Source organism: Corapipo altera, unplaced genomic scaffold (genome assembly GCF_003945725.1).
Source record: "Corapipo altera isolate COAL_440 unplaced genomic scaffold, ASM394572v1 71, whole genome shotgun sequence".
Taxonomy (NCBI): domain Eukaryota; kingdom Metazoa; phylum Chordata; class Aves; order Passeriformes; family Pipridae; genus Corapipo; species Corapipo altera.
In genome coordinates, this window is record NW_020884916.1 from 5,136,230 (window position 1) to 5,161,355 (window position 25,126).

Here is a 25,126-nt window from a genome sequence, read left to right on the forward strand (position 1 = left end):
AGGGAAAAAAAATAAATTAGCCGGGCGAAGCGCCAAGCCGGGAGCTCCGAGGGACGTGCCCGGAGTGGGGAAGCGGAGCGATTCGGGGGGCGAGCCTGCCCGAAATGTGGGGAGCGCCGGCCGCCCCGCGGGGCCACCCCGCTCCCCCCTGCTTGCTGCCGGTCACCTGGATTCTGGCGCTGCACGCAGGTAGGGAGACGTCCCGGTTTTCCACGCTTTTCCCATTTTTCCGTGGGGTTTGGGGGTATCCAGGTGGAGGTTGAGGGCTGGAGGGTGATGATACCGATACCCGACGGGGGGGTGGAGGGCAGTTGAGGTGGTTTGCTGTGCTGTCGAACGTACCCTCTTCTTGGGAGGCAGGAAAAAGGGGGTGAAATTGGGAATAAAACTGGGGAAAACACTTTCTGGAGCCAAGCGGGTCCTGATGGGGGGGTGAATTTGGCACCGCCCCCACCCCGAGCTTCTCCCCACCTTTTTGTCTTCCCCAAAACACCTTTTTTCCTCATTTTTCAACATCTCCAAATCTATTTTCTTCCCCATTCTTCAGCTTTCCTAAAAATCTCCTTTTTCACCCCATTTCTAGGTTTGCCCCATTCTGTTACAACTCTGGTTTCCTCCATCATTTATTCCCTAAATCCTCACATTTTGGGGTTCAATGAACCCTAAACCACCCCGTGCCACATCTGGCAACAAAGAAAATCACCTGCAACAATTTTCCCCCGTTTTACCAAAGTTTGGACCCAAAAGCAGCCCTGGGGAGGCCCCATTTCCCCCTGGATGAGGATGCTGGATGCAAAGCAAAACCAGCTGGGTTCATTGCTGGCTTTGATTCAGACCCTAAAAAAGCACCAGGGCTGCAGCCAGGGCACCCCAAAAAAGCTGTGGTGCTTTTTGCAAAGAAATAGGGATTTATTGCATGAAAGAACTGGCAAATGAGGATTTTTGGTGATTTTTTTTTGACAGAAGCCATCGATACAGTCTGGGAGATCTGCATCCCTAAGCCAAGGGATACCGTAGGAAAGGGGAATGTTGCCTGATTTATTAATTAACTCCCGAATTTATTACCCAGAGTGGTGAAAAAATTAGGAATCGGGTTAAAAAAGGGAAGAAACAGCTTAAGAGCAGTGATTTGGAGGTGTGCAGAGGGTAAGGATGCACTGAAGGCCACATCCCCATCCCGTGCCTGGGTTTTCCCTATGGAGGATGCCCTAAATTCGGCGAGTCAGGGCATGTTTGCAGGGCAAGTGTGGCGCTCCCGAGGAGGACGGACACACGGACGCTGCATACCAATAGGTCCCATGACTTTTCAGGCTTGTTTAAGGCCTTTCTTGCTACTGCTTCGCCCTCTCCAGCTGGTTTTCCCACTCTCCCCTCCTCTTCAATATGGGGTTTGTTCGCCGTCAGATGACGGCATCTGGACGGGGGGTTCATAGATGGGACCCCTGGGATGACAAGAGAGGAATGGAGCTAAGGTATTTCGGGGAGAGAGGATTTTTTGGGGAGGCCCCTCCCCCAAAATCATGTTTTTCCACTTTTTCTCTGCCTTTTTTTTTGGCTTAAAACCAGCGATGAGGAGCGATGCACGTGCACTGACGCCCGTGATGCAGTTTTGCATCTGAGGGGGGCTTTGTCTGGACAGTAGCATTCAATGGGGGTGGCAGTGGGATGCAAAATCCTCCCCCCATCATTTCTGGGGAGATTAAGGCACCTTTGCCAAGCACAGCATTGATCTGGGCACTGGGGGCTTTCACCCCCCCATGCAGTTTTTGGGGGGGTGATGATGAATCTTTGCCAAGAGTTGAATCGAGCTGCCTCCCACCCCCCTGCATTTTTTGGAGTGATGTGTGCATATTTGCTAAGGGTTGCATCAACCTGACTGCAGGACCACTCCCTCCTGCATTTTTGGGGTGATACAGGAATTTTTGCAGAGGTTTGGTCGCGTTGACCCGACTGCAGGACCACTCCCACCCCCGATGAAGTTTTGGTGGCGACAATGCATCTCTGCAGGGGGTTGTACTGACTCACCTCCCATGCCCAAAGCAATGTTGATCTGGGTTCAGGAGGGCTCCCAACCCCCCGTGCACTTCGGGGGCGACATGTGCACCTTTGCAAAGGTCACGGACACAGGCTGGGCATTTTGGGGATGCTCTGGAAGGGAGTTCTCCAGTTTTCCCCATGCTCAGCAACCCCCAAGGTGTGTCTCTCCACCCCAAGGTCTGCTGGCAGGAGTGAACATCACCAGCCCCACGCCGCTGGTCCGCGGCACGGCGGGCAAGGCGGCGCTGCTGTCGGTGCGCTACGCCAGCGCCAGCGCCGACAAACCGGTGGTCAAGTGGCAGCTGAAGAGGGACAAACCCGTCACCGTGGTCCAGTCCATTGGCACTGAGATCATCGGCAACCTACGGCCCGACTACCGCGACCGCATCCGGGTGCTGGAGAACGGCTCGCTGCTCATCAGCCCCTTGCAGCTGGCTGATGAAGGCGCTTACGAGGTGGAGGTGTCCATCACCGATGACACCTTCACCGGCGAGAAGACCATCAACCTCACCGTGGACAGTAAGGGCAAGAAGGAAGGACATCCCATGGAGATTCGGTTCTCCATAGGATGTCTTCCCTGACCATTTTTGGGGGGGGGGTCTCCAACTGGGGGGTGGTTTTGGGGGTTTCAACCACCTCACGCAGCCAAGTCACATCCCCGGTGGGGTTTTGATGTCTCCCTTCCTGTCTCCTGGGCCAACTGTCCCCTGAGACGTGGCGTCACCATGGTTCCCCTGCTCATCCACAGTTCCCATCTCGAAGCCACAAGTGCTGGTGGCCTCCTCAACGGTGCTGGAGCTCAGCGAGTTCTTCACCCTCAACTGCTCACACGAGAATGGCACCAAACCCACCTACACCTGGCTGAAGGACGGGCGGCCACTGAGCAATGACTCCCGCCTGCTCCTCTCCCCCGACCAGAAGATCCTCACCATCACCCGCGTCCTCATGGCTGACGATGACGTCTACAGTTGCCTGGTGGAGAACCCCATCAGCCATGGCCGCAGTGTCCCTGTGAAACTCACGGTCTACCGTAAGCCACTGTTCCCCCCTCTTGCACCCCCAGGGTTATTCATCCCTTGCAGATACTTCCAGCTAAAATTTTGGGGGGGTTGTCCCCCCTCATTCCTCTCCCCCAGGCCGGAGCTCTCTCTACATCATCCTGTCCACAGGAGGCATCTTCCTTCTCGTCACCCTGGTGACAGTTTGTGCCTGCTGGAAACCCTCCAAGAAGTACGGCTGGGGGTAACGCGGGAGCCAAAGGGGGTCACCCTGTCTTGTCCCATCCTGTTTCATCCGGTCTCATCTCTTCCCATTCTATCTTGTCCTGTCCCATCACATCACACCTCATCCCATCCTGCCTTGACCCATATGTCCTGTCCCATCCCATCCTATCTCTTCCCATCCCAACCTGACCCATCCCATCCCGTCTTGACCCATATTATCCCATCCTGTCGTGACTTATCTATCCTGTCCCACACCATCCCATTCCATGCTATCCCACCTTGATCCATCTCTCCCGTTGCATTCTATTCTATTCCATCTGATCACACCTCACTCCATCCCATCTTCTCCCATTCCATCCCACCCCATTCTACCTTCTTCCATTCCACCCCATCCCATCTCTCCCTCCCAACAGCAATGGGCCCTTCCCTGGCTGAGCCGCAGGCAGCCCCCCCACTGCCCCCACCGCGATGCCGGTGCTGCCCCATCCCCTCTCCCTTCCCAGGGAGAAGCGACAAGCGGAGACGCAACCGGCCTCCGACTACACCGAGCAGGATGAGGAGCGCCTGAAGCACGAGGGTGAGTGCCAGCCTTGGCATGGCGGTGGTGGGTTGGGGGAACACCAATGCCGCTGGCACTGTGAGCAACACCTTGCTTCTCTGCAGCCGAGGGCATCCCACGGAGCGGCGACCACGAGCGCAAAAACCCAGTGGCCTTGTACATCCTCAAGGACAAGGTGAGCAGGCGGTAGCGCCGCTATCGTGCCGGTACAGGGTCTCACGTCCCACGCTCATCTATTGTTGGCTTTTGGCAGGACTCACCGGAGGCAGAGGAGGATTCACCACCCGAACCCCGTGGCACAGTTGAACCGGGTTACACCAGCTCGCCGGTACCAGCGGCCGGTCGCTCGCCGGGGCCGGTGGGGCGTTCGACTCGTCGTTACCATCGCTCGCCAGCCCGCTCGCCCGCCTCCACGCGGACCCACCGGTCACCGCCGGGTTCGCCAGCGCGCTCCCGCGGCGCTCCGCGGCTGCTGCGGACTGCGGGCGTCCATGTCATCCGGGAGCAGGAGGAGGCCAACGCCGTGGAGATCAGCGCCTGAGCAGGGGGGACTGTGCGCGCTTCGGCGGCGGCGTGCGACAAGCGGGGACACTGGCACGGCCCCGCTTCCGCCACCGGGCATCATTCCACTCGGCGTAAAGTCACTAATTTCCTATTGATCCCACCTGGAGCTCCCCTCTTCCGTCCCCCGTCTTCCTGGGGCGTCGCTTTAATGGCTTTCTCGCCGGGATGAGTGTGCAGGGAGCGTGCAGGAAGCACACGCGTGTGCAGAGAGAACATGTGAGCAGTGCACAGACAGAGCACGAGGGAGGGTGTGCACGGAGCGTGCAGAGAGAGCGTGCAGGCAGAGCACGGAGAGAGCGTGCATGGAGCGTGCAGGAGAGCACACAGAGCGCACACAGGGGGTGCACGGGGGCAGGCACGAGGGTGGGCAGCGAGTGTGCACGCAGTGTGTGGGGAGAGGATGCCCAGAGCGTGCAAGAGAGCGAGTGGAGCACATGCAGAGAACACACACGGAGCGTGCAGCTAAGACTGCACGGAGTGTGAGTGGAGTGTGCACGGGGTGTGCAGGTGAGACCATGCACAGCATTTCCGGGCATGCCAACACTGGGCGTGTTCTCTGAGAGTGCACAGAGCACGCAGAGACCACGAGTGTGCAGAGAGAGCCCGTGCAGAGTGCACATGGAGCACATGGAGAGAGCGTCCACACGGGATTTGCATGGAGAATGCAGCGAGTGTGCAAAGAGCGTGAGGAGAGAAGGGTGCACGCAGCACTCGCACGGAGCAGCCACCGAGTGTGCTTGGCACGCGTGGAAAGGTGTTTGTGCACGACGTGTGCAGCTGAGTGTGCTCAGAGCGTGCAGGAGCACACGGGGGAGCACACGCATGGCACACCCAGCGACCGCCCGTGCACACGCGTGTCGAAGGGCACCGTGCCCGCCTGCCGTGGCACACCCCCCACGCGTGGAGCAGGGCATGCACCGGCACACAACCTCGCCCAAGCGCACACATGCACAGAGGCGGCCTAAACAGGGGCTCCCTCCTGCCCCCCAGCTCCCCGGATGCACCGTCCCCTAAATGTGGGCTGGAAGCCCTGGCCCGAGCGCTGCCCCTCCACTGCACCGGCGTTTTCTGTGAAAATACCCCGGTTTTGGGGCACACGCTGTCGCCTCCCCCCCAGGCCTTCCCAGGAAATAGGTTTAGGATGAAAAGCAGAAGGCAGCCGGCCAAGCGAGCCGGGCCCTGGGGCACCCGGGGTGGGTGCCGGGGCACCCTGGAGTGCTCAGGGTGCACTACTAACCAATAAACTAAACATACTACCCGGCCAGTGGTGGCACCCTTGGGTATCTTTGTGGAACAGGGACCCTGCCCGGGGTGGGGGGGACACATGAGAGGTGGGTGACAGCTGAGACCACACCAGCCCGATGCTCCTGGCTGGCACTCGAGTTTCAGCTTGAAGGGCCTGGGAGACCCTGGCCTGTTCACTCTGGTCCCTACCGATGGTGTCCTCACCTGAGAGCTCATTTCTTCTTAATTTGTCTTCCTCTGAACATGGCAGAGGATGGAGGGAATTTACTCTGACTGATTAAATTCATTAACTGCTGGTGTCCCCAGCCCCACTGTCTCCAGGTGCTGCCAGTGCCACCGCGCCCAGGTGCCCCCACTGCCACGATGGGACTGAGCTGTTTTTGTTCACCACAACCAGCCCTCCTTCTCCCCTCGGCATTTCCCGGCCCCCACATCCGGCTATTGTATCTCCCCCATCCGGAGGCAGATCCGGCCCGGTGCTGACAGGGAGGGACTGGGATTTTGGGAGGAAGCGGGAAGGCTGGCTGGGGCTGGCATGGCGGGCGGCTGGGCGATGGCGCTGGGCCTGGTGCTCTGCCTCGCCACTCTGCACCGTGGAGGTGAGTTCAGCCCATGGGGGGGCAAAACCCCCTTAATTCTGCCCCCTGCTCACCCTGGGGCTGAGACTGTGCCCACCTGGGGCACCCACCAGCATCCTCCCGCCTCCTTGTCACCCCACAGGCTGCCACCCCCCCAGCGCAGCCACGGCACCACAAATTCTGGCTGGTAAGTACACCCGGTGGGGGTGATGTGGGTGGGAGGACCCCAAGAAAATCCTGTCCCCCCCACCCACGGTGTGCCCTCCCCACGGCAGTGCTGCGGGACAATTTCCGCCTGCAGCCGGGCGATCTGGTGACCACGGCGGGGCAAGCGTTGGAGCTGGACTGCGTCCCCCCCTCGGGGCACCCCGAACCCCGCGTCACCTGGAAGAAGGACGGGGTGACCTTGGACTTGGTGGGTGACAGGTATGTGGTCACCAATGGGAAGTTGAGGGTGGCACCAGCACAACGGAGCGACTCCGGGCTCTACATCTGCGTGGCGGCCAACGCGGCAGGCAAGAGGGAGAGCCGGGGTGCCCGCGTCTCCGTCCTGGGTAAGCCAAGGGTCTCCCGTGGGTGGTGGGCACGTCACACCCGGCTGTGGTGCCACATCCTCGATGTCACCCCACAGAGAAGCCGACCATTGTGCGGCACCCGAGCGATGCCGTGGCTGTGGCCGGCAGCACCGTGGAGCTGGGCTGCGGCGCCCAAGGTGACCCAGCACCGCGGGTGCAGTGGCACAAGGAGCGTGGGGACCTGCCCTGGGGCAGGTACGTGGTGGCAGGGGGGAGGTGTCCAGTCCCTGGGGCGGGGATGGAGCTGATGGAGAGCTGGTGACCCACAGGCATGAGGTGGACCGGGAGCACACTTTGCGCATCTACGCCGTGACAGCCGCCGACGCCGGCACCTACGTGTGCACAGCACAGAGCCAGCTGGGCACCGCCGCCGCCACCGCCCTCCTCCACGTGGAGGGTCAGTGGTGGGACTTCACAGGCACCCAGGGCCATCTGGGGGGCCATCTAACAGGGTCCATCTAATGGGGTTCATCCAAGGGGGTCATTCGAGGGGAGTCCATCAAAAAAGGGTCCATTCAGCTGAGGGGATCCATTCAAAGGGAGCACTTCCAAAGGTGGGGCCATCTAAAAGCATCCATCCAACAGGATCTGCCTAAGGGCTCCATCCAAGCAAGTCCATGTAAGGGGATCCACCTAAGGGGATGCACTGAGGTGGGAGTCCATCCAAGGGGATCTCTTCAAGAGAGCCCACCTAAACAGGATCCAGCCACGCCGGATCCTATGAGAGTATCCATTTGAGGGAGTCTGTCCAAGGTGGGGGTCCATTAAAGGGGGATAGGACAAGAGATATTCATCCAAAGGGTCCATCTAAGAGGTACACATCAATAGGGGTGTGTCAGGGGGCCCATCCCATGTCCACAAAGGGAACATATCAAAGGGGGCCCATCCAAGAGGTCCATACAAGGTGTGTCCATCCAAGACAGACCCATCAAAAGGTATCTGTCCAAAGGGGTCCCCCCAAGGGGTACATCTGAGTGGATCCATCAAGGGAGGCATCAGGTACAGGTATCTGAGGTGGGTGTCTGGGCAGGTGCCAGGGGACCTCACTCTTGCCTGGAGCTGTCATTAGCCTTCCTCCCTCTGCCCCACAGATCGGCTGCCGACGGGCCGGCGGGACGCTGCCCCACGGGACCTGCTGGCTGTGCGGCTGCACCTGGACAACGGCACAGCGCTGCCCACCGCTGCTGTCCGGCTCCGCTGGAGGGTCAGTGTCGTGCCGGAATGTCCCCAGTGGAGGGAGGGGATGGGACATGAGGATGAGGCTGGAGACACATCCCCATGTCCCACCATGACTCGGAACCCTTCCCATCCCCCTCAGATGCTGATGCCGGTGCCGGTGCCAGTGGGCTACATGGTGCTGTACCGCAGCCTGCTCCCGGCCACCACCCCTTGGGTCCAACACGACGCAGGCAGGGAGCTCAGCACCATCATCCCCGCGCTCCAGAGGGGATACAAGTACGAGTTCAAGGTCCGACCCTACACTGGAGGGACCCAGGGCTCGGACAGCAACATCAGGCACCTCTGGATACCTGAGGAAGGTGCGCTGTATGTCCCCAGGGATGCCTGGGTGGAGGATAGGGAGGTTGGTTGGGGGTCCCAGGGGTCTCAGCACCCCTGTCCCGGCAGTGCCCAGCGCAGCACCCCAGCAAGTCACCGTGGGCCAGGCTGAGACGGGGAATGGCACCGTGGTCGTGAGCTGGGAGCCACCTCCTCCTGAGGCCCACAATGGCATCATCCGGGGCTACCAGGTTTGGGGTGACAGGGAGAGGGGGCAGGGCCTAGGGGGCTTCTGACCAAGGAGGGTCCATCCAAGGGGATCCATCCAAGGGGTCCATCCAGGAGGGATCTCAACCTGAGGGTTCATCCAAAGGGGCTAATCCAGGTGGAGGTCCACCCCAGGGCATCTGTCTAGTGCCATTCATCCAAGGAAACTCATCCAAAGGGGTCCAGCCTAGGGGAGTCATTCAAGGGGGTCTACCCAAGGGGGATCCATCAATGGGGGTCCATCCCAGGGGCATTTACCCAAGGGGGTCCATCCTAGTGGCATGCAAGGGAGCCCATCCAAAGGGGTCCATCCAAGGGAGCCCATCCAAGCGAGTCTATTCAAAAGGGGTCCATCAATGGGAGTCCATCAAGGGACATTAATTTGAGGGGGTCCATCCAAAGTGGTCCATCCAAGGGGATCCATCCATAGGGGATCCATTAAAGGGGGTCCATCAAGGGTAATCATCTAAGGGGACTCATCCTCTTGGTGCCTGCCAGGTCTGGTCAGTGGGCGAGGGCTGGCAGCGCCCCACCAACAGGACAGTGGACGGAGGCACCCACCGCCTGGAAACCCTCCTCCCACACCCCGGCGTCGAATTCTGTGTCCAGGTGGCAGCTTTCAACGGCGCAGGGCTGGGGGTCCCCAGCAACACCACCTGTGGTGTCCTGGGTAGGGGACGGGGAGCAAGGCGGGGAGCGGGTGGAGGTCAAGTTTGTGACACAAGGTGACACCAGTGGGACCCTTGCAGGGCTGACAGCGGGGAGCAGCGGGGTGGTCCAGGCACTGCGGCAGCCTGCTGTCATTGCAGCCGCCGGCTCCATGCTCTGGTTGGCCTTACTCGCCCTCCTCCTCCTCGTCTGCCAGCGCCGCGCCAGCCAGGACGCCGCAGCTCGCCGCAGGTGAGAGGCCGTGGGGTGGGGGATCCCTGCTGTGGTGGGGTTGGGATGCCCTGACAGCATGCCTTGCCTTGCAGGCTGGTGGCTGGTGACTCGCCGTGGCTTGGTGGCCCCTGGAAACCCAGCTGTGCCCCCCGAAACCTCAGCAGCAGCAGCAGCCTCAGCAGCCGACTGCTGGGCAGTGACAGCAGGGACCCCCACCCCTCCAGTGAGCTCTGTGGGAACTGGGACCCCCACCTAGTGCCATGGGACCCCCACCCCTGCACTGAACCCCAGGGCTGGGACCCCCACCTAGTGCCATGGGACCCCCCCCCCCCCAGTGAGCCCTGTGGGAACTGCGACCCCCACCTAGTGCCATGGGACCCTCACTCCTGCAGTGAACCCCAGAGCTGGCATCCCCACCCAGTGCCATAGAAACCCCACTCTCTGCCATGGAGCCCCCACACAGGGTATTCTGGGCCCCTCACCCAGTACCATAGGACCCCTGACCTCATGCCATGGGAACCCCCACCCAGGCCTAGGACCCTCACAATGTGCTATGGGACCAGCAAAATGTGCCCAAGACCCCAACCCTCTGCCTGGGACCCCAGTGCCATGGGACACCCACCTCGGTGGTGCCTGTCTGCAGGCAGCAAGGACTTGAGGACACACAGACTGGAGGGCAGAGGGGACAAGGGCACAGAGCTCAGCACCCATGACCTCTCTTACCCTCCCAGCCCTCTCCCTGGAGCCGCCGAGCCTCGGTCCCCCCACGCCCCCCAACCGCAGCAGCCCCCGCGGGGGGCACCCACCGCCCCTCGGGGACACGGGATGCTGCAGTGGGGGGCACCCCGGGGTGCACACCTCACCCAGCACCCCGAACCCAGCGCCCTGGGAGCACATTCGCAAGAGAGGTGGGTATGGGGGACACGCGGGGGGACACGGGGGGCACTGGGGAGGTGTCCCACGGCTCGGTGTCCCACATCCCCCATGCAGAGCTGCATCAAGTGCACAGCACCCCGGTGCTCACGGCTGGCCCCAGCCATGTCCCTGTCACTGGAAGCGGAGGCGAGTGGGGGACAGATTTTGGGCCAGCAGCCAGGTGGCCTCAGCAAAGGGGACATGAGGGTGACACCACTGCTGCCATGATGGACGGAGGGAACGGGCAGCTGCCAGTCTTCAGCTCCCCGAAACCACGTCGGGGCAGTGCTTCACTGGCCTCTGGCGTCACCGGGTCACCAGCGACACCCCCGAGACCATCCCATGCCTGGCACCCACCGGTGACACGGTGAGTCTGAGTGTCCCCATCCAGACGGGTGCCCTGCACCCAAACCCCGTGCTGCAAAACCCAACATGTTGCTTGCACTTGCAGGTCCCCAGCCACCGTGTACCCCAGGGACACATCCCCGATCACCAGGCGCCCCAAGGACCTATCCCTGTCCACTGGGATGCCCAGGGACACACCTCCACTCACCCAACGCCCCAGGGACACATCCCTGACCACTGAGAGCCCCAGGGATGTGTCTCTGGCCATGAGGTACCCCCAGGACATGTCCCTGGTCACTGAGCACCCCAAGGACATGCTCTGGGCTAGCAGACACCCCAAGGATGTGTCCGCTGTCCCCAGAAATCCCAGGGACATGTCACCAGCCACCAAGCACCAGAGAGACACAGTCTTGGCCACCAGGCACCCTGAGGACACATCCCTGGTCACCAGGTGCCCCAGGGACCCATTACCAGGGACCAAGTGTCAGCGGGACATGTCACCATCCAATAGGCACCCCAAGGACATGTCCCCAGCCAGCAGGCACCCAAGGGACACATCCCCAGGCATGAGGCTGCCCCAGGAGATGTCCCCAGGCACTAGGATCCCCAAGGAGATGTCCCCAGCTACCAGGCACTGCAGGGACAAGTTCCTGGCCACTAGGTATGCCAAGGACATGTCCCCAGCCAACAGGCACCCCAGAGACTGATGACCAAGCACCCAAGTGACATGTTCCTGTCCAGCAGGTACCCTGAGAACATGTCACCAGCCATGAGGCATCCCAAGGACACATCGCCAGCCACTGGGCACCCCAGGGACACATCCCCAGTCACCAGACACCCTGAGGAGATGTCACCAGTCCCTGAGCACCGCAGGGACAAGTTCTTGGGCATCAGGTACCCTAAGGGCACATCTTCAGCTACCAGGCACCCCAGGGACCCATCACTGGTGACCAGGCACCCAAGGGATGTCCCTTCATGATATTTCTGGTCACCAGGTACCCTGAGGACATGTCAACAGACACTGGGCACATGAGGGACACATCCCCAGTCACCAGGCATCTTGAAGAGGTTTCCCCAGTAACCGGTCACCGGAGGGACATGTTCTTGGGCACCAGGTACCCCAAGGACATGTCCCCAGCCACTAACCACACCAGGGACACATCACTGGAGACCGGGCACGCAAGGGACATGTTCCTGGCTACCAGGTACCCCAAGGACATGTCCGCAGACACCAGGCACCCAAGGGACAGGTCCCCAGTCACCGGGCGCCTCTCACCAGCGTTCAGCGACGGGGTCCTCACGCAACAGCAGGTGGCTGAGGACCTGGAGATGGACCAGGACACCACCTGCCTCAGGTATTCCACACCCCTGTAGGACACTCCCACCATGGCAGTGCCTCCTGGTGCCATCAGTGTCCACATCATGTCCCCCACAGACCCCCGGCACCAAGCACACCACAGTCCTTCTCACCACTGCACACCTACGGCTACATCTACGGGCCACCAGCCTCCGAGCTGGGCGAGGAGGAGGGAGAGGAGGAGGAGGAGGAGGAAGAGGAGGAGGAAGAGCGGACGGCGACGAGGGGCTCGCCGGGGGGGTCTCTGCTGAACGGCTGGGGGTCTGTCTCGGAGGACAACTTTGCCAGTGCCCGCTGCAGCCTCGTGAGCTCCTGCGACGGCTCCTTCCTCCTGGACGCCAGCTTCGCCCGCGCGCTGGCCGTGGCCGTCGATGGCCTCTGCTACAGCCTTGAGGACACTGATGGGCCTTACAGGGGTGAGTGAAGGGTCCCTGACCCTGAGGATCGTCACTTCCCCGGGGAAGGTGTCTCTGTCGTGGCACCACGGTGACGCCATCATCTCCTGCAGGTCCCTCACCTCCACCATCACCCTTGGAGCGGGTCTTCTCTCTTGAGGTCCCAACCACCACCTGGGACTGGGGGACAGCACTGGGGGTCCCACAGAGAGTCAGGGCAGAGGTAGCTCTGGGCATTACACAGAATGGTAAGCGGTGCCCTGATGCTGGGGTGATGGGCACTGGGGGTGGAAGGGAGTGCCATCTGTTGCGGGGTGCTGGAAAATGTCCCTTTTTCTTCCCAGGTGGCCAGGGGTCAGGGAGTGGCAGCCCCTGGGCCAGGGCAGATGGTGAGCTGGGGACAGGAGGGACAGGAGCATGGAAGTCCCCAGGGTGCAGGACGCAGCAAGGCCAGTCCCCTTGGCTCGGCTAAAATCCAGTTTTATTAGGCAGTTCCCCGAAAAGGGGCTCTTTACTAGGAAAAGCCATCGACAAAGGGTGGGTGGCACCAAGGTGGGTGGGTGTCCCTCCTTCTCCAGTGTCCTTGCCCTTCCCAAGTGTTCCATCCTTCCGCAGTGTCCCCATCCCTCCACAGTGTCCCCATACTTTCCCAAATTCCTCATTCCTCCCCAGCATCCTCATTCTCCCCAAGAGTCCACATCCCCTCTAAGTGTTCACATCCCTCCACAGTGTCCTCATCCCTCCCCAGTGCACTCATCCTTCCCCAGCATCCTCATCCCCCACAACTATCCTTGTCCAGCCCAAGCACTGCTGTCCATCCCAAGTGTCCTTGTCCTTCCCCAGGGTTGTCCCCCTGACCATCCCCAGGCCTGTTGACCATTTCCATTTCTCCCAACTGTCCTTGTCATTTCTGAAAGTCCATGTCCTTCCTCAGCACCCCTGTCCCACCTCAACCATCCTTGTCCCTCCCAAGTATCCTCATCCTTCCCAAGCCACCTGTGCCTCCTCTGAGTGTCTTTGTCTCTCCTAATCATCCTCATTCCCAGCATCCTCAGCCCTCCTGAGCATCCTCATCCTTCTCTAATTATTTTTGCCCTAGGCACCAAGTGTCCTTGTCCCTTCCCACTGTCCTCATCCCCCAGCAACTCTTCTCCTCATCCCCTACTGCTGTCCTTCTCCTTCTGAAGCAACCTTGTCCTTTCCCTGTGTCCTCTTGCCCCCAGGCATCTTTGTCCTCCTGCCTTCTTTGTCACTCACCAGCACCCTAAATCATCTGCAGTGTCCTTGTCTCTCCCTTGTAATCTCATCCCAACTGCCCCCATCCATTTCAATCATCCTTATCCCTCACAGTCGTCCTTGTCCTTGTCCTTTCCCAGCATCCTTGTTCCTCCAAACTGTCCTTGTCCCCAGGATCTTTGCCCTGCTTAATCCCTCTCCAGCATCCTCACCCCTCCCCAGTGTCCTCATCCCTCTCTGAACAACTGTCTCCGTCCTCAGGCTCCTCCTCCTTCCCCAAGCATCTTCCTTGTCCCTCCTGAGCATCCTCATCCCTTCCTAGGGTCCTCATTCCTCATGACTGTCCTTGGTCTCCCTGAGCATCCTCGTCCTCCAAATTGTATCCTTGTGCTTCCCTACCGTCCTTGTCCCCAGGGTCCTCATCCCTCCCCAAGTATCCTCCTCCCTCCCTGAGCATCTTTATCCCTCCCCAGGGTCCTCATCCCTTGTGATTATCCTTGTCCCACCCTGAGCACCCCTGTCCCCCCTCACTCTGACGTCCACCGGCCGCTGGCTCTGTGCAACCCTATTTACATGGCACCACCCAGAAATTAAAGAACGTCCCTCGTGTCCCCAACCCTGTCACCGGCTTGCCCTCCACTTTATCGCTTCTCCTGCGACGGGCCGGGCAATGCGGCCCCCGGGCGGCGGCGATGGCCGCTCCCTTCGCCGCGCTCCGCCGGGATCCGGCTGCGCCCCGAGCCGTGGTCCCGGGAGCTGGCGGAGCCGCGGGACGAGACGCTGCCTGTGGTGGAGCAGCTGCCAGACACCTGCCCGCGGGGCAGGCAGGAGGGCTTGCTGTAGGGGACGAGCTCGTCTGCAGAGGAGGGCACAAGGTTGGGTTTCGGCAGTGACACCCCCAAAGCCTTTGTCACACAGCCGGTGGCCCTGGCTTACCGCCGCGGGGCGGGCGATGGGCGACCCTGCGCTCGGCCCCGCTGGGCTCCCGCTCTGGAGAGGGGCCGCGGGTCTCTCCCGGCGGCGGCAGCGGCGGCGGCGGCAGGTCTGCGGTGGAGAGGGAGGAGAGGGCTGAGCCCTCCTGGACCCACCTGGAGCCCCTAATTTTTCCCCCACGCTCACCTCCCGTCTGCTTTTCCCGGCAGTAACGGCTGCATTTGGGCTTCAGGCGACTTTTAGGGGCCGCCCCGCGGTGTTTCCCTGGGGGGGGACGGCAGTGTCAGCCTCCCCACACAGCCAGTGCGGTGCCCACCCACCCAAACCTGCCCCCCAGGGCTCACCTGTGCCAGGGGGGCAGCGGGCTCGGGGTGGGTGGCCCTCGCTGGTATCTGGAGTCACTGGAGGACTGGGTGCCTGAGGGGGGGTGCCGGCGCTGTGGGGGGGTCTCCTGGCAAAGAGGGGGTGGGATGAAGCCGGGCTGGGGGAAGTGGGATGTGGGGCTCGGTGGCCACCACAGTGCTGGCTGGCACAATCCCTCCAGAGCTGTGCCAGGGCCACGGAACGACATGGGGTGTTGGCACAGCTGGATGGCACTGGTGTGGGTGGGCTGAAGCACCACAGGTGGATGGCAGTGCCACATCTGGATCGCAGTCACACAGCTGGGCTGGCAAAGGGCAGATGGATGAGTGCAGTGGCACAGCTGGAGGGGAGGAGCACGGCTGGATCACAAGCCACAGCCTGGTAAGGTTGTAATGGCATAGCCAGCCTGCAATGGCACAGCTGGAGCACAGCTGTATAATGGTTGCTCAGCTGGATTATAACCACACAACTTTCAGCTGCACAGCTGGGTCACAGCACAGCTGGATTTCAAGTACACAGTTGGATGGCAGTGATGCAGCTGCCCCCGGATGTCACAGCTGGATTGCAGCCACACAGCTGGATCACAGCACAGCTGGATTGCAACCACATGGCTGGATTGCAACAGTACAGCTGGAGTGCAGTGACATGCCAGCACTGTGATGGCACTGCTGGCTTGCGATGGCACCGCTGGATCATGGCAGAGCTGGGCCACAACAGCACAGCTGGATGATGATGTCCCAGCTGGCTTGTGATGGTGCAGCTGAATGGTGATGCCCCAGTCAGCTGACACTGTCATGGATGTGACCTGACAGCATGGCCGGGGCACAGCTGGAGAGCAGAGATGGATGGTGACATCATGGAATTATCACAAAGGGACACCTGGGCCATGGTGGGACATCTAGACTCCAGCAGGACATCCAGACCCCCATGGCATGGCCAGACCATGGTGGCATGGTAGGACCAGATTGTGACAACATGGTTGGGTTGTGATGGGACACCCCGACTGTGGTGGGTCATCCAGACCCTGGAGGGACATCCTGACTCCAGTGGCAAGGACAGACCATGGTAGAACAGTGGGACTGGGTCATGGCAACATGGCTGGATAGTGATGAGACACCCAGACCTCAGTGGGACACCTGGACCTCAGATGGCACATCTGGACCTCAATGGTATGACAGCACAGCAGGGCTGAATGGTGACAAGATGGATGGATCGTGGTGGAACACATGGACCATGGTGGAACATCTGGACCCCTGTGGGACATCTGGACCCCAATGACACAGCTGGACCATGACGGCAGAGCAGGGCTGGATAGTGACAACATGGCTGAATCACAATGGAACACCCAGGCCGTGGTGGGACACCTGGACCTCAATGGGACATCCAAACCCCAATGGCACGGCCATACCAAGCGAGGTCCATCTCCTACCGGGGCAGGCGGGAGCTGTCGAAGTCACGGAGGCGGGGAATGTCCTCGGTGGTGCGGGGTGATGGCGTCAGCGTGGTGGTGGACCGGCAGCCGGAGGAGGTGGTGGGCGAGGATGCAGCAGTGGCACAGGGGATGTCCTCACTGGGGTACCACACCTCCATCCCCAACCTGCAGGGCAGAGACCACAGGGTGCGTGCTGGGGGCAGCAGGCCCCTGCCCCCCCAAGCCTCCACACTCACCCTCCGGCTGCCTCTTCCTCTTCATCCTCCTCTTCCTCCTCCTCCTCCTCCTTCTCCTGGGTGCACTGGCTAAGCTCGCTGGCCGAGGGTGGAGGGGGCAGCAGCTCTGTCCAACTCACTGCTGGCAGTTTCACCGCTTGCCCCAGCTTTGCTTTGGCCCCTGCGGCAAGGCGGGATGCTGGGGGGGCTGTGGAGAGGGGACCACACTCCCAGTTCCCCTGTGTCCCCCCACCCATCCCACCACCCTACCGTGCTCAGCCCATCCTCGGGGTGCCTGGGCGGCTGCAGCATCCATGGGCTGAGGACCCACCCCGGGATAGGGGGTCCCATACTGCGAGAAGGGACGGGGGAAGGTGCAGAGCTCCTCACTGTCAGCCTCGATGGTGCTGTAAACCGGCCCCTCGCCGGCCCCCGCCCCAAACTGCTCCGTCTGGGCGATGTAACGGGTGATGCCGGCGTCTGCAGAGGGCGGCTGCCACCATCAGGGCTGACTATGACCTCCCCAGTCAGAGCCACGCACCCGCCCCCGTGCTGACCCCTTACCATTGTAGTATCTCTCCGCGGTGCCCAAGCAACCCGCAGCACTGGCTGTGCCGCCACCGTGCCACGCGTCCGCCAGCCACGGGTAACCACTGCCGGCGGCTGCCCTGCAAGGAGACGGGGGAAGGGATGCTGGTGGTCAGCGCTGGGGCTCCTGGAGAGGGCGGGGGATACCCGGGGGGTTACCTGGGGCTGCCGCGCGCTGGAGTCGGGAAGGCGACTGCGGAAAGAGAGCGGGGTGAGGGCGGCGAGAGGCCGCGCCGGGACCCCGCGCCACCTGTGGGCTTACCGGTGGGTGTGTAGGCAAAGGAGGCTGTAAAGAGAAGGGAAATAGGTGGCTGGTGGGTGACGGGTGAGGGGTGGGGGGTCCCAGGGGTAGCACCCCCCTGTACCGGTGAAGTGGCTGAGCTCCTTCTTCCTGCGCCGGCGGCTGTAGAGCCAAGCGGCGAAGGCGGCGAGAACGACCCAGCAAGCGCTGCCGACGCCGGCGATGAAGGCTGGCTGCCTGGCCACCTCAGCCAAACGCTCGGTCATGCTGCTCCCGCCTGCTGGCTCCGCATCCCGCTCCACCGGGGGGGCTGCGAGTGACACGGGGAAGGGGGACACAGCGGTGGGACGCCGAGGAGCCATCCGCAGCGCCGCAGTGGGTGACCCCCGCCACTCCCCACCCGTAGGTGCGGCGGTGACAGGAGACTCACCGACGCGGATGGGGACAGGGGCGCTGCGGGCGCCCACACCGGCGCCAGTGGCGGCGGCAACTTCGGCGTGGTAAGGGACCCCGGGGACCAGTCCCCGCAGCACTGTCGCCAGCACCGTCCCCTCCACGCTCTGGTTGATGTGGTAGCGGCTCTCGTTGCCCAGGCACCAAATCTGGGAGCGGGGAGGAAAAGATGAGAGACGCCATGACACGGTGTCATGGGTGGACAGAGGGGACCTGCTACGTCCCTGCTGCTGTCCACCCTTACCCGGTAATCCCGGATGACGCCGTTCTGCTCTGCCAGTGGTGGTGGCTGCCACGAGATGCGGACACTGGTGCCATTCCCAGCCACACTGACAGCTCGCGGGGGGGCGCTGGGGGCTGCCAGTAGGGGACACATGGGGTGTCACCTCCAGGTTGTCCCCTGGGGACCCCCACCTCCCGCTCCACTCCTACACTCACCCGCCTCTGGGGTGCGCAGGGTGCGCACGGCGCTGTCTGGACCATGGAGCTGACGGAAGTAGGGTCGGACCTTGATCTCGTAGTCCTGGCCCCGGCGCAGCTCGGTGAGCAGGGCCCCCCGCTCCTCCGGCGCCCGCACCGCCCGCGCCTCCTCCCAGCGCCCACCACGCCGCCGGTACAGCACGCGGTAGCCCTGAAGGAAGGGCGCTGGGCGCTCCACCTGCGGAGCCGAGGGGAGGGTGGGATGGGGGGATGCTCGGCACTAGGGGCCCTGTGCTGGCAGCGGGGTGCGGCACTCACGGTCCAGGAGAGGTGGACGGCGCCCAGCGGCAGCACCACGGGCTCCTGCAGGTGCACAGCCACTTGGGCCAGCTCCCGCTGCACCTGCTCGGGCTCCAGCCCTTGCTGCGTGGGGCTGGCATCTGCTGGAAGCATGAGAGAATGGAGGGTCCGTGGACATCCCCGCTGGTGTCACCGAGTGGAGAGGTCACGGTGACACCACGTTCCCATGGTGGGTACGTGGGAAACTCCACTGGCACCACCGGGCAAGGATGGACCCAAAGGTTTTGGGTGCAGGGGCACCTCCATGTGTGTCACCAAGTGGAGATGGATGGTGGGTTCACAGACACCTCCACCAGTGTCACTGCTGGGTCTCACCTTGGGTGTGCACAGGCTCTGAGACGCCACTGGGGTCACTGAGCCCGTAGGCATTGACCGCCCGCACCAGGAACAGGTAGACGGTGTCAGGGATGAGGCCGCTCACTGTGTGGGTCTCACCCTCCACATCAGCTGCCACTGTCTGCCAAGGGCCACCCGCTGCCTGGCTGCCAAGGGACAGGGGTGACCCGTGACAGGGTTGTACCGGGCCACCACAACATCCCTGAAGCCAGAGAAGATGCTTGAGTGATACCTGAAAGCCTCCACTATGTAAGAGGTGACATGGGTGGCATCGCTGTCCTTGTTCGCTTTCCAGCTCAGGGTGACACTGCTTTTGGTGATGTTGGTGACCACAGGGGTGGAGGGTGGCCCAGGGAGGACTCCAGGCACAGGGGAAGGTGGGGAGAGGTCAGATTCATCACCTGCAGAGAGATGTGTGGAGGTCTGGGGTTGCTTTGTCCCCGGTGCCGTGGTGTCTCTGGTGCAGTGACATCCTTGTGACCCACCTTGCACCTCCAGGGAGCTGCCCCAGCGTGTCTCGCCCGCTGGGCTGGTGGCCACACACTCATAGAGCCCAGAGTCTCTCACCTGTGGGGGGGAAGAGCTCCTGCCCCATCACCCTGAGCACCCATCACCTCGGCACCCACCCCCCTGGGTACCCACCGCCCTTTGTACCCACCATCCTGAGCACCCACCACCCTTTGTACCCATCACCCTGAGCCCCAGCACTGCTTGTACCCACCAACCCGAGCACCCACCTCCCTTTGCACCCCCCCCACACCCACTGCCCCCCTCCCCTCCCTGCAGTACCCCTATGGGTGCCCCTGCCGGGGCCGGCTCACCCGGAGGCCGGTGATCTGCAGGGTGCCGTTCTCCAGCAGGCTGGCGCGGGACTGGGCACCCACCAGGGCACTGCCGTCCTTCAGCCACCCCACGCTGCCCGGGGGGTCACCGCCCCACACCCCACAAGGCAGCCGCGCCGTGGCCCCCACCGGCAGCACCGTCCGGTTAGCGGGAACGGGGCTGACCACCGGCGGGTGGAGCTCGGTGGGTGCTACGGGGGGAAACCGGGAATTGCTGGGTGGTGTGGTGGGTGCCACTCGTGCACCGAATGCACCAGTTCTCTGCTGGTGCCAGACTTACCCCCCATCACCTCCAGGCGTGCCCTGGCCAGGACGCTGCCAGCCACGCTGATGGCCTGGCACAGGTAGTGACCGGCGTCGCCAGGCTGGACATCGGTGATGGTCATGGCACCTCCGGGGCTCACCCAAACACGGCTGGAGGGGAGCGGGGGCTGCCCTGGGAACAGCAGGGTCTGGGGAGGGAGGGGGCTGAGTGAGGGGGAGGGAGGGGTGGGATGGGACAAGGTGGGGACAGGGATGTGCCTGGGGACAGGAATGGGATGGGATGGGATGTGAAGGGATGAGATGGAATGGAATGGAATGGAATGGAATGGGGTGAGGATTGAGATTGGGGTGAAACAGGGTCAGGAATGGGATAAGGACTGGGATGAGATGGTCATGGGTACTGGGTGGGGATGAGGTGAGATGAGGATGAGATGGGATGAGATTGGGATGGGGATGAGATACTGACAGGCTGAGAATTGGGATGGGGATGGTGGTGATAATGGGGATGAGGTGGAATGGAAATAGAACAGGGACGGTGATGGGATTGGGATGAGGATGGAATGGGGACAGGGATGACAGGGATGGTGTGGGAATTGGGATGAGGACGGGGCTATGGCTGGGTCTGGGGTCAAGGATGGGGACAAGGATGTGGAAAGAGATGGGCACAGACCTGACTCCCCTCCTTCTGCCAGAAGACAGCGGGTGGTGGGTTGCCCTTGCTCTGGCACTGGAAGGTCACGCTCTGGCCAGGGGTGACAGCCTGGTCGCGGGGCCCAGTGACGAGCTGGGGGGGCACTGCCACAGTGTGGGGAGAGACAAGGGCTTGCCCAGGCACTCCACCAGCACCCAAGGGTGCTCCCCAGGGCCCCCCTTACCGTGCACAGTGAGGGTGCCCGATGCCTCTGACCTGCCCACGCTGTTATCAGCCACGCAGGTGTAGGTGCCCTCGTCCTCTGCTCGCAGCCGGATGATCCGCAGGGTGTTGTCCGGCAGCACCTCCCACCTGGGGGAACCCCGTGAGGACGTGGCACCAGCAGAGTGCCGGGGCACCAGGACAGCGTGAGGTGCCAAGGGGTTGGGATGCAGTGAGGATGTGGGATGTGATGAGGATGTGGGCACAACAGGCATCTGGGATGCAAGGAAAATGAGGGATGCACTGGGGATGTGAAACGTGGAGAGGATGTGGGATATGGGGGGGATATGGGATGCAACGGAGAAGCAGGATGCAAAGAGGACTTGAGGTGCAATAGGGATGCAGGATGTGCTGAGGATGGAGGGTGCACCGAGGATATAGGATGTGATGGGATACTTGATGTCATGGGGATGCCAGGATGGCACACACTAATGCCACCCAGCTGCACTGCAGAGCCCTGCACCGATGGCCCTGGTGCCCCACATCAGCCCCCTCACCCCCTGCTCACCTTCCCAGTGGCATCTCGCCCTCCTCCTTGTGCCACCGTGCCGCTGGCTGGGGATCCCCCAGCGCCTCGCAGGCGAACTCTGCCGTCCCCTCCACCAGCACTGCCTGGTTCAGGGGCCTCTTGCCGAATGCCGGGCGCTCTGTGGAACAGCTGTCAGTCCTGCCAGGATGTCATCCACCCCTCAACACCCCAAACATTGCACCCCACGCACCAAAGACCACCAGCTCGGCCGGCTCACTGTCCCTCTCCCCCACCACGTTGGTGGCCACGCAGACATAGACACCGGCGTCGCTCTTGCGGGTACTGGACACCATCAGCTTCCCTCCACGGATCTGGGGGAAGCACATCACATCCCCCATCCCCATCAAATCCAGCATCCCCATTGCATCCTGCATCTCCACTGTATCTCATACTCCCACTGCATCCCAAATCCTTATTGCACCTCTCGTCCTGACCACATTCCGTATCTCCATCACATCCCGCATCCTCACTGCATCTCACATTCCCATTGCACTTACACCCTCATCACATCCCATATCTCCATTGCATCCCAAATCTCTGATGCATCCCACATCCCCATTCCCACATCCCCATCTCATCCTGTATCCCAGTCACATCCCACATCCTCATTGCATCCGCACTCTCAGCTGCAGCTCACATGCCCCTCACATCCCCATCATATCCCACATCCTCACTGCATCACACCCTCATCACGTCATACGTTCCCATCGCATCCTCATTGCATCCCCCATCCCCATCACGTCCTGTATCTCCATTGAATCACAGATCTCTGTTGCATCCCCCATCCCCATCACATTCCACTTCTCCATCACCTCCCCATCTCATTCTGTATCCTCACTGCACCCACATTCCCACCACATCCCACATCCCCATCACATCCCCAATCCCCTTCGCACCCCCACCGAATCAGGTACCCCCATCACATTCCACACCCCCGTTGCAACCTTAATCTCCCTTTGCATCCTGCATCCCCATCCCGCATTCCACATCCCCATCCTGTATCCCTCTCACATCCCACGCTCCTACTGCATCCTCTATCTCTACCTTATCCCACACCCCCACTGCAACACCCACCCCCCCGGTTTTGTGCCCCGTCCCTCACCGTCAGGTGCTCGTCCTTGTCGCTGAGCCGGACTCCGTTCTTCTTCCAGGAGACGCTGGGCTCGGGATGGCCGCGGGGCGGGACACACTCGAGCACGGCCGGTTCTCCCGCCGCCACCACCACATCCCCGGGGGGCTGCCGGAAATCGTCCCGCAGCACTGGGGGGGACACACCAGCCCGGCCTCAGCTCCCCAGCCCTGGGATTGGTGTCTGGGACACCGTCTGCATTGGCTTTAGCTGATTTTAATTTATCTTCATTGATTTTACTTGATTTTCAGATGTTTTCAGTTATTTTTATTTGGTTTTATTTTGTTGCAATTATTTTTGTTTATTCTCATTTTCATTTGTTTCCAAGTATTCTTTTAATTTCTTTTATATATTTCTTTATATATTTCCACTTATTTTTACTTATTTTCGCTTTTTTCAGTAATCTTCACTTCTTTTCATCTATTTCCAATTATTTTCATTTTTTCATTATTTTTGTTCTTCTTCACTTATTTTCACTTATTTTATTTTTTTCATTTATTTTCACTTCTTGTCACTTCATTTCATTTCTTTTTCCCCCTCACGTTTGAATTCCTTTTCTCCTATTTTCATTCATTTTCACTTACTTTCACTTTACTCTTTCCATCTACTTTCACTCTTTTTTTTTTTTACATTTCTTCCCCCCCAGTTTCATTTATTTCAAGTGTTTTTCTCTTCTTTTCAACCTACTGAAATTTCTTTCCATTTCTCTTCACTTATTTTATTTATTTCCAAAGACTTCATTTTCCCTTCTTTTCATTTATTTTCTTTGCTTTTATCTCTTTCCCCCTCTTTTCCCTTGGTAGCGCCACGCCCGGGGATGTGACAACCCCTGATCCCACAGCCACCGGAGCGGGTTGGGCTCCGCGGTGACACCAGACCCCCAAACCCCCACCCAAATCACCCCTCAGCCTCTCTCCCTCTCCCCAGGACTCACCGGCCACCGCCAGGGAAGCGTTCCGGCTGGTGGCCTCCCCCAGGTAATTCCTGGCCACGCAGACATAGACCCCCTCGTCGGGCTTCCCCCGCCGCCCGTGCAGGATGCGGAGGAAGAAGAGGGAGCCGCCGGGCAGGAGGGTGCGGTGGGAGCGGGGATCCTCCCGGTCCGTCTCCACCCGCTCCCCGTCTTTGTACCACTCCACGGCCGGGGCCGGCCGCCCCTCGGCCTTGCAGCTCAGCGTGGCCGGTTCCCCCTTGGAGACCAGGAGATCCGTGGGGTGCTCCACGATGCGGGGGGCCGCGTCCTCCAGCTGAGAGTGCGACCCTGCGGGGAAAATTAGGGGCGTGGGGAGGTGGGGCTTGTGAGGGCTGAGCATCATCCGCGCTTTCCTGGCTCCAGCCCCTGCTTCGCTTGGAGAGCAGGAGATGAGATGAAGTGTGGCGAGGTCTCAGCCCCGTGAATCCCCCTCTGCCCCATCCCAGGGTGGGTGCCGGAGGGGAGGGAGCAGGCTCAGACGGGGGCAGTGGGACAAAGCAGCTCCGCTGCCAGTAATGGCCCTTTTCCACCCAGTTTCCAACTGGGCATCCCTGTGAAAATGGAGTTGTGGCTAAATTCTCCCCCAAACAGGGATTTTTCCATCCTCTGCAAGTGCTGATTTTCCGTAGCAGAGCCAGTAACTTCAGGCTGCGGGAAACACTTAAATTCAAGTTTAAAAAAGCCCCATATTGGGTCTGCGGGGCCGTTGAAGGAAGATTCCCCCCGCTGGGGCACGGGAATTAATGGATGCTCATTAACGCCGGCATAATTAATGCTCGTTAATGCTGGGGCCGGCTGGGCTGAACCCCGCGTGTCCCCAGCGCCGCCCGGGCTGGCTCGGCAGGTCGGCCCCCAAGTGTCACTGTGTGTCACTGCCTGCACAGGCACACGCCACTGCACGCACAGACATGCACACACACGCCTGCACACACGTGTGTGTGTAGTTACAGACACACACACACATCGGCACACACGTGTGTGTTCAGGCAGAGGCGTGTGTGTCCTCACACATGCATGTGTAGGCATGCAGAGGGACACACACACATAGGTATGCACATACTCCTGCATACATGCACACTGCACATGCGTGCACACACATACACACTTACATGCATATGCATGCACACTGCACATGCACACATGCACACTGCACATGCATGCACACACATGCACAGTGCACATGAATGCACATACATGCACACACATTCACATACATGCACACTGTGCGTACATGCACATCACGCACACTCACACACATGCACACACATGCACATACATGCACACACATGCACACTGTGCGTACATGCACATCGCGCACACTCACACACATGCACATACATGCACACACATTCACATACATGCACACTGTGCGTACATGCACATACATGCACACACACTCACACACATGCACACACATGCACACACATGCACATACATGCACACACATGCACACTGTGCGT

The 25,126-nt window shown here is 60.8% G+C and overlaps 3 protein-coding genes across 3 annotated transcripts in view; 2 read left to right on the forward strand and 1 right to left on the reverse strand.

Moving 5' to 3' along the window:
- Window positions 1–41: 41 nt before the first annotated feature.
- Window positions 42–5,647, forward strand: HEPACAM (hepatic and glial cell adhesion molecule). Its single transcript, XM_027655778.1, has 7 exons — window positions 42–189; window positions 2,215–2,556; window positions 2,786–3,067; window positions 3,174–3,267; window positions 3,764–3,837; window positions 3,924–3,994; window positions 4,073–5,647. Exons 1-7 carry the CDS (start codon window positions 105–107, stop codon window positions 4,358–4,360), a joined length of 1,236 nt encoding a protein of 411 aa, XP_027511579.1. The 5' UTR covers window positions 42–104; the 3' UTR covers window positions 4,361–5,647.
- A 513-nt stretch (window positions 5,648–6,160) lies between these two features.
- ROBO4 (roundabout guidance receptor 4) lies at window positions 6,161–14,160 on the forward strand. Its single transcript, XM_027655771.1, is given in 21 exon segments — window positions 6,161–6,227; window positions 6,349–6,393; window positions 6,482–6,760; window positions 6,838–6,976; window positions 7,051–7,178; window positions 7,873–7,985; window positions 8,100–8,319; window positions 8,408–8,529; window positions 9,044–9,215; window positions 9,295–9,445; window positions 9,520–9,650; window positions 10,159–10,335; window positions 10,418–10,709; window positions 10,794–11,348; window positions 11,432–11,460; window positions 11,491–11,581; window positions 11,683–12,042; window positions 12,123–12,460; window positions 12,553–12,687; window positions 12,784–12,895; window positions 12,897–14,160. Coding segments are annotated over 21 exon segments (3,684 nt in total). The 5' UTR covers window positions 6,161–6,163; the 3' UTR covers window positions 12,928–14,160.
- A 2,350-nt stretch (window positions 14,161–16,510) lies between these two features.
- Window positions 16,511–25,126, reverse strand: part of ROBO3 (roundabout guidance receptor 3) — a 10,086-nt gene continuing 1,470 nt past the window's right edge. The window contains exons 2-22 of the mRNA XM_027655772.1: window positions 23,628–23,954; window positions 22,667–22,824; window positions 21,755–21,875; window positions 21,544–21,682; window positions 20,998–21,125; window positions 20,793–20,917; window positions 20,139–20,310; window positions 19,838–20,049; window positions 19,502–19,583; window positions 19,249–19,417; window positions 18,996–19,162; window positions 18,639–18,763; window positions 18,339–18,558; window positions 18,145–18,257; window positions 17,878–18,049; window positions 17,572–17,757; window positions 17,469–17,492; window positions 17,366–17,399; window positions 17,183–17,286; window positions 16,889–17,098; window positions 16,511–16,799 (exon numbers count right to left, since the gene is read on the reverse strand). Coding sequence (XP_027511573.1) covers window positions 16,636–16,799; window positions 16,889–17,098; window positions 17,183–17,286; window positions 17,366–17,399; window positions 17,469–17,492; window positions 17,572–17,757; window positions 17,878–18,049; window positions 18,145–18,257; window positions 18,339–18,558; window positions 18,639–18,763; window positions 18,996–19,162; window positions 19,249–19,417; window positions 19,502–19,583; window positions 19,838–20,049; window positions 20,139–20,310; window positions 20,793–20,917; window positions 20,998–21,125; window positions 21,544–21,682; window positions 21,755–21,875; window positions 22,667–22,824; window positions 23,628–23,954 — 3,152 coding nt within the window. The 3' untranslated portion in view covers window positions 16,511–16,635. The remainder of the gene's footprint in view (window positions 16,800–16,888; window positions 17,099–17,182; window positions 17,287–17,365; window positions 17,400–17,468; window positions 17,493–17,571; window positions 17,758–17,877; window positions 18,050–18,144; window positions 18,258–18,338; window positions 18,559–18,638; window positions 18,764–18,995; window positions 19,163–19,248; window positions 19,418–19,501; window positions 19,584–19,837; window positions 20,050–20,138; window positions 20,311–20,792; window positions 20,918–20,997; window positions 21,126–21,543; window positions 21,683–21,754; window positions 21,876–22,666; window positions 22,825–23,627; window positions 23,955–25,126) is intronic.